This window comes from Agrilus planipennis, unplaced genomic scaffold, assembly GCF_000699045.2.
Source record: "Agrilus planipennis isolate EAB-ADULT unplaced genomic scaffold, Apla_2.0 scaffold3, whole genome shotgun sequence".
Classification (NCBI taxonomy): domain Eukaryota; kingdom Metazoa; phylum Arthropoda; class Insecta; order Coleoptera; family Buprestidae; genus Agrilus; species Agrilus planipennis.
This window is the reverse complement of record NW_020442460.1, coordinates 676992-691392: the sequence shown is the minus strand read 5'-3', so window position 1 is coordinate 691392 and position 14401 is coordinate 676992. Positions and strand designations below refer to the sequence as shown.

At 37.4% G+C, this 14401-nt stretch overlaps 1 protein-coding gene across 1 annotated transcript in view; it reads left to right on the top strand.

Annotated features, from left to right (window-relative positions):
* LOC108737846 (homeobox protein unc-4) overlaps window positions 1–14401 on the top strand; it is a 37975-nt gene that overhangs the window by 14016 nt on the left and 9558 nt on the right. Inside the window, exon 2 of the mRNA XM_018470974.2 lies at window positions 5848–6038. Coding sequence (XP_018326476.1) covers window positions 5848–6038 — 191 coding nt within the window. The remainder of the gene's footprint in view (window positions 1–5847; window positions 6039–14401) is intronic.

Below are 14401 nucleotides of genomic sequence, written 5' to 3'. Positions count from 1 at the left end.
ACATAAAATTTGGATTCAATTTGCTGCCATAAACGACTTTATTATATTAATATCGTTACAAATTCATCGTTATTTTGTTTGTCACTCAAGACTCTGCCGCCAACTCGAAGGATTCTGTCACGCGATCCGCAGTAATCCTTGTTTTGGATCATGTTCGAATACTGTATTAATAATATATTTTTAGTGCATGTTGTAAATTCATGGTTAATAGAATCACAGACACAATTAGAGGTTTGCAGTTTATCTAGCCTTTCACCTAGCTATTACTATTTCCATTTATAAATCAATTTCTGTGGTTTTCTTTCGTTAGATAACTTTTTCAGCTATGATGAATATCTTCACTAAGGTAAATGGCTCCTTTGAAACAAAACATCTTATAATGCGATGCTTGGGCTTGATTTAGACCATAGCTTTGCATTGGGCAGGAAACTGATTCAATTTCCGTCCATCTCCCTTAATGGTTCAAATTTTTCTGTGGCTTCCTTGAATTACTTATTAGGCACGTGCTGAATCAGTAATAATCAACATCATCATAAGGTCGTCAGTCCTAAGACCGGTTGGACACGCACCTCCACTCTACTATTCTGAACTAATCTTCGCATTTCCCTAAAACTAGAAAAACCCACATTCTAACTATTTGCGAACAGTAAACTAATCTAGGTCTACCTCTAACCTTTCTAACTCCCGTTTCTGCCCCCAATATGTCTCTGACTAGACTTTCCTGACTGAGAAGGTGTCCTACCAATCTATCTCGTATATTTCTTATTAATTCAGATAGAATTCTCTGTTCTCCTACTCTTTCTAATACCTCTTCATTTCTAACTGTATCCATGGTATCCTCATCATTCGCCTGTAACACCATATTTCGAACACTTCGAAACTTTTCTAGATAATATTTCACAGATAATCTTTCACTTCTCTCCTGCCTACATTTGATCCGTCCTATCTTTCTCGCCACAATCACCACCCGCCCATCCCCACGGCGGACGAACTGGCCGCCCAACAGCATTAGCAGCCGATAGGAATGAAACATTCAAAAGCTTCGTGCAAGTACATTTTACTTCGGTTGTTTGTCCCGCAACACACACCTTTTTAGATTCCTGAAGGTTTCACTCAACCAATTTTTTAGTTGGACACATCTACTCTTAGAATTGTACATGTGATTGTAGTTATAATAGGTTTTAGCTGATAGCAACTTCCTAAGATTGAAAGTTTAATTAATTAACCATCATCATAAGGTCTTCAGTCCCAAGACTGGTTGGACACGCACCTCCACTCTACTATCCTGAGCTAATCTTCGCATTTCCCTAAAACTAGAACAACCCACGTCCTTAACTATTTGCGAACAGTAATCTAATCTACGTCTACCTCTACTCCTCCTAACTCCTGTTTCTGCCTCTAATATGTCTCTGACTAGACCTTCATGCCTGAGAAGGTGTCCTACCGACCTATCTCGCCTATTCCTTATTGATTTCCATAGAGTCCTCTGTTGTCCTATTCTTTCTAATACCTCGTCATTTCTAACCTTCTCTATCCACGGTATCCTCATTATTCGCCAGTAACACCACAATTCGAACGCTTCTAACCTTTTCTTTTTAGTTAATAAATGAAAAAGAAACAACAACAAAGGTATTTAATAAAAACACATTAAATTCGAATGCTGGGAATCGTTTACCGCCTCTTCTTCTAATAAAACATTTCAATTAAATGAGTCGGTTTTATTATCGTGTTAAAACGAATCGAAGGTCTCACAATTCGGCTTCCTCATTGATTTAACTTGTAAGCTTCCAATATTAGATGTAATTCTCGTTCCCACAACTGGAATTTATTTTCGTGATGACGGCAACGACGCAATAAATTAGGGTAGGAATACTTTGCATAGATAAACGTACATGTACGTATTAGACACACGTTATAAGACAGGTGTATACGTGTACGTACGGGTATCAAACTGCTATCGTCGTAATATACACAAACGACCAAGAAAATGGTCTTTAGATTCGACTCTAATAAAAACAAATTGCCTTCCGTCCTCATTAATTTAGATTTATGGCGTTGTTTAAGCCAACTACTTTATCGGTTTCGACAAAAGTGACAAAATTAGTAATGTACATTCTCTTCTGCAACACATACGGGGTGTTCATGTTTAATTTTATTAATTTGTATTTCAACTAAAGAGCTTTCGGATCTTAACCAGTAAATTATATTAGAAACAATCAGTTATGGATAGCGATTTCGAACTTGTTAGCTCCCATCAGCACACCATAATCAGTTCCCGTAATTCACCACCAGTCATGCAAGAAATCATGTATAGATACTTATTGCTAACAATAGGTAGTGTTTCATAACTATTGACAAAGAATGTACAGTTTTTAACCAAAAAAAGTTAGTTTGACACTTTAATTTCCGTACTCTTCACCTCTCCTGCATGATATCCAATGAAAGAATTTTAGTTCCCTAGGGAATATTTGATCAGAACTCAATTAGAAGTTGTTATAAGGATGATGTATTTTAAATGGTTAACAATAAGTCATTTTATTAATTTGCCTTACACCTTAAATTAAAATTACAGTATCATATTGCTTCAAACATAACCTATTGGTAAAAAATTAGTTTTGTTAACAACTCAAAACAATATAACAAAAACTAAATATTACTTAGATTGTTGTTATAAATCATCAACAAGTTCTTTTACATAAAAATCAAAGAGAAATAATTANTCATTTTATTAATTTGCCTTACACCTTAAATTAAAATTACAGTATCATATTGCTTCAAACATAACCTATTGGTAAAAAATTAGTTTTGTTAACAACTCAAAACAATATAACAAAAACTAAATATTACTTAGATTGTTGTTATAAATCATCAACAAGTTCTTTTACATAAAAATCAAAGAGAAAAAATTAAATGTCATTTCAACAGGGCATCAACTCTACGTTTATCCTTGCTCTTAATTGTCGGCCATCATTGTGCTATTGTTGCCGTTGGCAGCCATTACACTTCTCAATTGTTGCTGTATTGTTGCCGTTGGCGGCCATTATCCTTTTTCAATTGTTGCTGTATTGTTGCCGTTGGCGGCCATTTTCCTTTTTCAATTGTTGTCAGTAACAGCTATTACACCTTTTCAATTGTTACCATATTGTTAGGGACTACTTTCTATTATTATGAGTCGGAAAAGCTAGAGAAATTTTAAATGTTTCTCAAAAAACGACCTTTTTCTTTCTTTTCTGCGACGATTTGAATAGAGCATCCTGTATAAAATACACGGAGATCAATTTAAATATTTCCATTAGTCGAATTGTAGTCGGCGGCGAAAATATCATTTCCGTATCGGCCCATTAGTAAAAAGTATGCTTTTACGAACGAACATTAATAAATTATAATAAGATGTCGATTACTACAATCCTGTAAACCGTTACTGTTAAAAATTATTAATTTTAATCATTCCTAAGGCCGACCTTTTTTTATTGACATCTATTAATAACCGATATCTATTTACAATAATGCGAAACGATATGCTAATGGTGTTATGTGCCACAAAAATATAGAAAATTAACATGCATCAAGGCAAGAAACTGCAAAACGTGTAGCAGGTGTATTTCATTATCATACATTTACATCAAGTCGCCTAAGAAGGAATAATTGCAAGTCATGGAATGATTGACTTAAACGAGCAAAAAAGAGAAGAGCCTCTGGTGGTACACTTTGTAAATTAAAATTTATCTTTTTTTGTGTAGAAAATTATAATCGCCTCACACTCTGTCCCTCAAATCAATTAGTCAACGGTAAAAAAAAATTAAATATTTTAATATCATTCGGTAGCTATCATTTAATAAAATTAAAAAAAGAAGACAGGTCAGGAAAAACCACTCGTCATCTGTCATCTCTGTAATCGTAGTGTTTTTTTGGCTGTAATTGTGATAAAGGGAAAAATGGAATCTATATGTAACGGTAATATCGTTATCAATCTGTTTAACATACTTTTTACGTAAACCGAGAGATCCCCATTTCCATTCAAATAAAAGAGCAAATCGTTGTACCATCGTTATCACATAATCCGGGAATTAGGAGCTTCATGCTTTATTCGAAGCCGCAAACGTAACGAGAGCGAAGAAATCGGATGTGCGAACGTGCCCCGTATTTTATTAGCTTAACACTAATCCTAACCTAATAATGTTTGATGCCCGTTGAAAGTATGCATTACTGGGGCGATGTCGTCGAGTCACAGGCAGAAACGTATAAATACGTACCACCATCTCCACAAGCACCAGCATCATCAACAGCAGCAGCAGCAGCAGCACCTTCAACAACAAGTTCACCGGGAACGGCTGCTGCTGTAACTTAACCAACGCGCTCCTATAATGTAGCGGTAAATTGAGTAGGGACGCTCCCCCTATTTGAAATATCACCCCCTAGAGTCCCATTTACCGAGCTGACTCTATTATTATTGTATAGAACAAATCAAAAGGTTAGCTTGGAGTGTCCTAATACCAATATAAATCATCGCGAAATAAAAATGTAACTGGCGGTATTCCCTTAACGCTTCTGAACAAACCAGTGCAAGGGCAAAACAAAACCTTTTTATTTATTAAAAGCCTATAGAAAAGCACGTACATATAAGTAAATGAAACATGAAACACTTGTACTCAATTTATAATTGATTTCTTTATTATTGAAGATTGAACATTAAGATTTTCAAATCTTGCAAATCTTAATTTTTAGGAATCTGTTTTAAAGACATTTTGCTTATCTATTTACATACTTATTAAATTAATTGTATGTTCTCATTAATGCCTTATTTATTGCGAGTTTCCAGCCAGCTCTTGTTGAAAAACTGTCAGCTTTTCAATTTTCACTCCGTTTAATCATCATCATCATAAGGTCGTCAGTCCTNAGCAATTTCATATTGGACATCAAACAATTAGTGAATTACACATTGGGCAATTTTTTTTTAAGAAAATCACAATAATTTACTAGCCGAAGCCACTCCTGTGCGTGAGTGGGCAACATAGATGTCTACCAAATAGCATAGTGAAATATAAGCTCTGCAGCTACTTCGATGGAAAATGTAATCATTGTCAATAATTGAACGTCTAAGGTACTAAAGGTTGACTATCAACATAAACACCCTGCGTCACACATAATCTAATCTAACAAACAAACAATACATGAGCAAAAGAATACACATCAAATACTACAATGATGCTGGTAATCACCAGCTAATTGAGTGGAACGTTGCTGGCCGTATTTCTCAACCAGGGCCGGAATTGAATTTACCTGTAGTTTCAACGTTCTTCTCGAAAACGATGAACCTTCGGACACACAAATATTTACTTAATTTTCATGTTTTCTAGTACTCTATCGCCTCCTGCAAGCTCGGCACTTATTTATGTTACACCCTGTGTAATTCCTAGAACGCCTTACAGCATTTTTGATAAAGATACAATAGATTTACTTCCTAAAAAGACGTACTAATAACAGACATTACATGTTTAGTTCAAAGGCCATTTTCCACCACCATAATAATGCTTAATTCCACTGATTAATGGAAATCGAATCAGTATCGCGAGACCATTGCTTTGTCATTATCATTAAACCACAGCGTTTGTGAAAACGGACCATTTGTGCCAACTGCAAATATCAATTTGTTCCAGTTCCATTTCCACGTGCTATTTTAAACTGTTTAGTAATATTGTCCAACATCACGGACAATAGGTCAAGCACATGAAACTCGTGCACGTTGATTAACATCCTTACAATTTCAATTACAATTTAGATAGTCCGTGCAATAAAATCAAAATTGGACTAACAGCCTAAACGTTTACGGAATACAAATTGTTTCAGGTGGTGGTACGAGTAGTGGAGAAGGAGGAGATTCGGAAAGTGCGGCTGCCAAAAGGAGAAGAAGCCGGACAAACTTTAACAGCTGGCAACTGGAAGAACTCGAAAGAGCCTTCATGGCTAGTCATTATCCCGATGTGTTCATGAGAGAGGCTCTGGCGATGAGACTTGACCTTAAGGAAAGCAGGGTAGCGGTGAGTTTAAATAGTTAATTTGCCTCCAATTTAGCGACCAAAAATGTTTAAAATGGTTAACCCATTTAAACAACTGGTAAGACATTATTAATCCTAAGGCTGGTTGGACACGCACCTCCACTATTCCTATCCTGAACTAATCTTCGTATTTCCCTAAAACTAGAACATCCCACATCGACAACTATTTACGAACAGTAATCTAATCTAAGTCTACCTCCACCCCTCCTAACTCCCGTTTCTGCCTGTAATATGTTTCTGACTTGACCTTCGTGCCTGATAAGGTGTCCTACCAATCTATCTCACCTGATTCTTATTGACTTCCATAGAGTCCTCTGTTCTACTATTCCTTCTAAATCTCTTCATTTCTAACCTTCTCTATCCACGGTATCCTCATCATCACATTTCGGACGCTTCTAAACTTTTCTTTTCCGCAGCGCCCACTGTTCATGTTTCGCAGCCGTACAGTATCGTGCTCCAAACATACACATTTAACAACCTTTTTAGAATTTCTAAATTGACCGTACTCGAGTATAGAAGTGACTTCTTTTTATTAAAGGCGACACGACCTTGCGCTATCCTCTGCTTTACGAGGGTGGATTGATAAGTTTCCGGCCTGACCAAGAAAAACAAGGTTTTTAAAAATTTTTTTTTTTTATTTCTCAACATAATCTCCTCCAAGGCTGATACATTTCTCATAGCGGTGTTCCAGTCTATTAATGCCATCTCTATAGACTGATTCGTCAAGCTCCTCAAAATAACCATTTACAGCTTCGATTACTNGCAGCACCTTCAACAACAAGTTCACCGGGAACGGCTGCTGCTGTAACTTAACCAACGCGCTCCTATAATGTAGCGGTAAATTGAGTAGGGACGCTCCCCCTATTTGAAATATCACCCCCTAGAGTCCCATTTACCGAGCTGACTCTATTATTATTGTATAGAACAAATCAAAAGGTTAGCTTGGAGTGTCCTAATACCAATATAAATCATCGCGAAATAAAAATGTAACTGGCGGTATTCCCTTAACGCTCCTGAACAAACCAGTGCAAGGGCAAAACAAAACCTTTTTATTTATTAAAAGCCTATAGAAAAGCACGTACATATAAGTAAATGAAACATGTTTATAATTGATTCCTTTATTATTGAAAATTGAACATTAAGATCTTGCAAATCTTAATTTATAGACATTTCGCTTATCTATTTACATGCTTATTAAATTAATTCTCATTAATGCCTCATTTATTGTATTTTGCGAGTTTCCAGCCAGCTCTTATTGAAAAATAGTCAGTTTTTCAATTCTCACTCCGTTTAATCACCATCATCATCATAAGGTCGTCAGTCCTAAGACTGATTGGACACGCACTCCACACACTCCACTCTTTCCTATCCTGAGCTAATCTTCGCATTTCCCTAAAACTAAAACATCTCACATCCTTAACTATTTACGAACAGTAATCTTATCTAAGTCTACCTCTACCCTTCCTAACTCCCGTTCCTGCTTCTAAAATGTCTCTAACTAAACCTTCAAGCCTAAGAAGGTGTCCTATCTCGTCTATTTGTTATTGACTTCTATAGAGTCCTCTGTTCTCCTATTCTTTCTAAATCACTTCATTTCTAACCTTCTCTATCCACGGTATCCTCATCATTCGCTTGTAACACCACATTTCGGAAGCTTCTAAACATTTCCGCAGCGCCCACCGTTCATGTTTCGCACTCGTACAATGCCGCGCTCCAAACATACACTTTTAACAATCTTTTTCGAATTTCTAAATTAACTGTTCGCGAGCATAAATGTGACTTCTTGTTATTGAAGGCGACTCGACCCTGCGCTATCCTCTGCTTTATATCCCTAATGATCCTTCCGTCCTGACTTCCTACATACCTAAAATCAGTCACTTCTTTTAGTGTTTCGACTCATACCTTTATATTCGCCCTTTTCCTATTTTTTCTTCCCTTGCATACCTGTATTTTTGTTTTATCTTTATTTATTAATATCGTTCAATTAATGGCTGTCGCATCCAAAATAAATATATTTACACAAATGACAATGCAAAACATTGTCTAATAAATTTTTGTATGTTTTGTGAGTGGAGTCTTCATTTAGCCATCTAGAAATCAGTAAATAGACGGAGTTGTGTCATTGCGGATCCCAAGGTCATGGCCCATGAGCTTATAAATTACCTCTACCCTTAACTCTTACCGTCATAACCTAGATGCATAGTTCGCAATTACATAGCTTTACTAGTTACGCTATTAACCAATCTGGTTAAATGATTAATGCGATCTATATTGAAAAGGAAAAAGCATTGAACCATTAAAGGAAAATTCTAATTTACATTAATTGCGTAATATGTAGAGTAGAAACGATTCCATTGAACTTGTATACTCTAGTAACTGTTGTTAGTATGTTTTTGTATGATCCAAATCCATACGTCTGTGACATGTGTTACCTACCTAATTCCGTCTCCGATAGTGTAATTCCCACATAAATAATTCAGAGCCAGTTAAAAAGTCGAAATTGAAGCAGACTGACTAAATATGCAAATAAATTTGCATAATTTTTAATTTCAATCTATACACGGCTACCTTTCTTATTGGGCTATTTCATTTTAATTAATTATTCTCATCTCGTACACTGGATGTTGTCAATGCTTGTTAATTAATATTCACACAATTTCGTAACTTCAATGCAGCGACAGCTGTAAAACATAAAAAATAAAACTGACTAAAAAGAAAGAAACAAGTTGCTGGAGTAGATTATAGAAAGAAGTTAGGAAAGAGAAGTAGAGATATAGAAATAAGAAGAGAGAAGAGACAAGAAAAATTGAGAAATCCAAGAATTACCAAAATATGCAGTGGAACAAACTAAAATAAGAAAAATGGAAAGCAACTAACAGCAAGATTCAAACCATGTAGCAAGACAAAGCGAATAAATATAGGATAAAAATGGATAATGTAAGAAAGTACTAGTACAACTCCAACAGTGGCCTTCATACCCGAAGGAGGACAGCACCAGTTCGCCAACTGGCCGCGAAAGCCTTTAGAGATTTGTACTAAGAAAATACCTATTGAAGACGCTAGATACTGAAGCACATTTTTATAATAAGGTGCATAGTAATGGGAGAGAACAAAAAAATGGAAAGAGCAAATAAAAGGGAGAACAAGTTTTAAAATAGTGTGAGAAATCATCTGGAAAAAGAATAGTAGAAAACTAGAAAAGAGAAAGATAAAAAATATGGTGAACAAAACAGTGTTTTTTTATGGTTTCTAAAAGAAATCTAAATGATATAGAGGATGGAACCATGCTCTTCCAGCTCTTCCAAAAACTTCTCGCAGCTTCTCGTTTTCCTTCTCAATCGATAAACCTCATACACATCACATCACCCCTTCACTCTCCCCTAACTAAAGGCCGCTAAAGCATTTATTACTACCAGTTACATGGTCTAGTTAATTTTTAACCATTTTGGCTTTCATTATAGCATTTAGTACCTCAATGCATGTAGGCCTAGTCAAACAACTATTTATACTTTCACATTTGGATCAATCATCTTTTGGCTTCTCATTGATGAATCCTTAGTTTTTCCAATCCCTTCATTTGTCTTTACTATTGGGATCCAAACTGGCTTTTAGTATAATAAACCCTCTAGGTGGTAATGACCCTAAACGCTTCTTTCAAGAGGGCATCATGTGGTAAATAAATTTTAGACCACATACCAAAATCTGGTTTCTAATTCTTCAAAGNAGTTTTTCCAAACCCTTCATTTGTCTTTACTATTGGGATCCAAACTGGCTTTTAGTATAATAAACCCTCTAGGTGGTAATGACCCTTTCAAGAGGGGATCATGTGGTAAACAAATTTTAGACCATATACCAAAATCTGATTTCTAATTCTTCAAAGGAATATATTGGTATTAGTAAAAACGTAAAAGTTTTAGAATATAATAACAGTTTTCGAGGAAACTGTTATAGAAAGAAAGAAGGCAGTAACTGGGATCGATTCGGGGGTTGGTGTCCCGTGCTGTCGCGACGCTCCTGTCATTGTTTCCAGCGCTATCATATTCGCCGCATTTCTATTTCATATACCCAAGAATGGAGTTTATCTCGACCATATATCTGACTCTGGCGAAGCAACGATTCCGAAAAATTGAATAAATCAAACGGCCAGATGGGGTCGCAGACTTGCGCCTAATCGAACGGTCTCGGAAAGCGCAAAGTCCCGTAAAACATCTGCCAACCTCTTATCAGCAAAATTCTATTTGTTGCCACGAATCGGATCCATATTTCATTTTGTTGTTATGGTAGCGGGAATTGGTCGACAATAGGAAATTATGCAGACCGCGACGAGTTCTTGTTCATATCTCTCTTGTTACGCCACATGCAAGCATTATCTCCATAAATCAGTCATGTGACAGAACAAATCTGACTTAATTCACCTCTTGCACATACAGAAATAGAACTTTTTAAATTCAATATGGCTTTCTGAACGATTATAAGAAATACAGGGTTTGTCCGGAAAGTAATAGGACTGAGCCAATCGTTACAATTCTTTAAAAACTTTCAAAATAGGCTCCTTCTGCGTCGATGCAGCGCTGCCAGCGCGATTTCCAAGCATCGAAGGCGTCAGACGTCATGCTGCTTAGATCGCCTCTGTCGTCTCAAAATACTTGCCTTTCACCGGCCTTTTCAGGCGAGCAAACAGAGAAAAGTCCAGGGGGGTCACATCTGGGCTGTAGGGCGGCTGCGGAAGCGTTGGTCAGGTAGCTGTCCACAAGAAAGGCGGTGTGAGCCGGGGCGTTGTCGTGGTGCAACTTCCAGTCGGCTGCTATGTCTTGTCGGACCCGATTGACCCTTCGTTTGAGTCTCTTGAGCACTTCCACGTAAAACTTGGCGTTGACGGTTTGGCCAGGAGGAAGAAATTCATGGTGGACGATGCCTTTCATGTCAGAAAAGACAATGAGCATCGTTTTCACTTTGGATTTGCTCATTCTTCCCTTTTTTGGGCGAGGAGACGCCGGCGTGTGCCACTCGGAAGATTGCCTCTTTGTCTCGGGATCATACTCAAAAATCCATGACTCGTCACCTGTGATTACGTTATTCAAAAATTGGGGGTCACTTTCACACATGTTTAAATTTTCTTGGCACACTTCCACTCGCCGCAATTTCTGGTGGTCATTGAGCACTTTTTGGACCATCTTCGCACACACCTTGCGCATGTTCAAATGCTCCGTCACAATGTCATGAACCACAGATATTGGTAAATTTAATATCTGGGCAATTAAAGGAATACTTAGTCGACGGTCTGAGTTCAAAACTTCGCGCACACGAGTCATATTGTCAGTGTTTGTCGAAGTCGAAGGTCTTCCAGCACGGTCTTCATCGGCGACCTCTTCCCGGCCCTCTAAAAAGGCCTGGTGCCACCGAAACACCACTTCTTGCTAAAGCAACATCTGGGTAAGCCTGCTTGATCATATCAAACGTCTCTGTCACAGATTTACCGAGTTTCACACAGAATTTAATCGCGTACCTCTGCTCTAACGAACGCCGCATTTTCGGCTTGCACCACTCACAGAAACACGTCGCGCGAAAAAGCCTGTTCTGACTCTCCAGGTGCTCGGAGAGAACTCACCAGCCGCTCGTTCGTTAACTAGGAATGCCCTCTACCGAATCCAGTCGATGCGCGCACGCTCGGAAGTACAGTCGCGGCGAAAAAAAATCAGTCGTATTACTTTCCGGACAAACCCTGTATTGCTGTATCCCCGAAGGTCTTTAAAAAGCTGACAAACCCCGTCCGAATTCCTAATAAAAAATTAATATAAAAGCAATTTCATATTGGACATCAAACAATTAGTGAATTACACATTGGGCAATTTTTTTTTAAGAAAATCACAATAATTTACTAGCCGAAGCCACTCCTGTGCGTGAGTGGGCAACATAGATGTCTACCAAATAGCATAGTGAAATATAAGCTCTGCAGCTACTTCGATGGAAAATGTAATCATTGTCANTTAGTGAATTACACATTGGGCAATTTTTTTTTAAGAAAATCACAATAATTTACTAGCCGAAGCCACTCCTGTGCGTGAGTGGGCAACATAGATGTCTACCAAATAGCATAGTGAAATATAAGCTCTGCAGCTACTTCGATGGAAAATGTAATCATTGTCAATAATTGAACGTCTAAGGTACTAAAGGTTGACTATCAACATAAACACCCTGCGTCACACATAATCTAATCTAACAAACAAACAATACATGAGCAAAAGAATACACATCAAATACTACAATGATGCTGGTAATCACCAGCTAATTGAGTGGAACGTTGCTGGCCGTATTTCTCAACCAGGGCCGGAATTGAATTTACCTGTAGTTTCAACGTTCTTCTCGAAAACGATGAACCTTCGGACACACAAATATTTACTTAATTTTCATGTTTTCTAGTACTCTATCGCCTCCTGCAAGCTCGGCACTTATTTATGTTACACCCTGTGTAATTCCTAGAACGCCTTACAGCATTTTTGATAAAGATACAATAGATTTACTTCCTAAAAGGACGTACTAATAACAGACATTACATGTTTAGTTCAAAGGCCATTTTCCACCACCATAATAATGCTTAATTCCACTGATTAATGGAAATCGAATCAGTATCGCGAGACCATTGCTTTGTCATTATCATTAAACCACAGCGTTTGTGAAAACGGACCATTTGTGCCAACTGCAAATATCAATTTGTTCCAGTTCCATTTCCACGTGCTATTTTAAACTGTTTAGTAATATTGTCCAACATCACGGACAATAGGTCAAGCACATGAAACTCGTGCACGTTGATTAACATCCTTACAATTTCAATTACAATTTAGATAGTCCGTGCAATAAAATCAAAATTGGACTAACAGCCTAAACGTTTACGGAATACAAATTGTTTCAGGTGGTGGTACGAGTAGTGGAGAAGGAGGAGATTCGGAAAGTGCGGCTGCCAAAAGGAGAAGAAGCCGGACAAACTTTAACAGCTGGCAACTGGAAGAACTCGAAAGAGCCTTCATGGCTAGTCATTATCCCGATGTGTTCATGAGAGAGGCTCTGGCGATGAGACTTGACCTTAAGGAAAGCAGGGTAGCGGTGAGTTTAAATAGTTAATTTGCCTCCAATTTAGCGACCAAAAATGTTTAAAATGGTTAACCCATTTAAACAACTGGTAAGACATTATTAATACAAGTCATCATCATTATCATCAGGTCGTCAGTCCTAAGGCTGGTTAGACACGTACCGCTTCCATTTTATTTAAAGCTATCTCTAGGTCCTCCTTGCTAGATGCTAATACTGCTATATCATCTGCAAATCTAAGCATACTAATCTTTTGACCCTGTATATCAATCCCTACAGTTGTACTGTCTTTAATGATATTGATCGCGTCTTCGATGTATAGATCAAAAAGTAGCGGTGACAGTATGCATCCCTGTCTGATTCACTTCCTAATATTTACTTCTCTACGTTGCAGCCCTACCTCTATAACTGCCTGTTGCTCTTTATACAAACTAAGTATCACTCTTCTATCTTTGTAACTCATCCCTACATTTTTAAGTATATTTAACACCTTGTCCCATTTAACATTGTCAAAAGCTTTTTCTAAATATACAAATCCTGTGTACGCACTCTTTCCTTTTTCCATCGTTTTCTCTATTGTTACCCATAAAGCTAGAATGGCCTCCCGCGTTCCTCTGTTTCTTCTAAACCCAAATTGATCTTCCACTAATAGTTCTTCCGCCCTTTTTCCCATCCTCCCCTGTACAATTTTGGTTAAGATTTTTGACGCATGGGAAGTTAAACTAATTGTTCTAAATGCCTCGTACCTATCCGCGTCCCTCTTTTTAGGTATGGTTACTACCTAGTTCCGTTTATAATCCTCTGGGACTTTCTCCGTCTCGTAAATGTGACTAAACATACGATCTCTAACCTCTTGTCCTGCATGTTTTAGGATTTCCCCCCTCTATACCATCTACACCTGGCACCTTATTATTCTTTAAGTTTTTTAATGCTACATCGAACTCTTCTCTCATTATGGAATAACCTAGCTCATCTATCTCCACACTTCTTCCTTCTCTAATATATCTCCTACTTCATGGCCTGCGTATAGGTTCTCTAATTATTCTTTCCACCTATCTGCCTTTTCCTCATTTTCTATCACAATTACCCCTGCATCGTTTCTTATATTATTTCTACTGTATTCTACATCTCTAAAATTCCTTTTAATTATACTATAAGCCTCATCGGTTTTACCTACTTCAAACTTTTCTTCTACTTCTTTACACATCCTATCAATCCACTTTTTTTTCCTATACTTCCTAAATCACTTGACCAGTTTA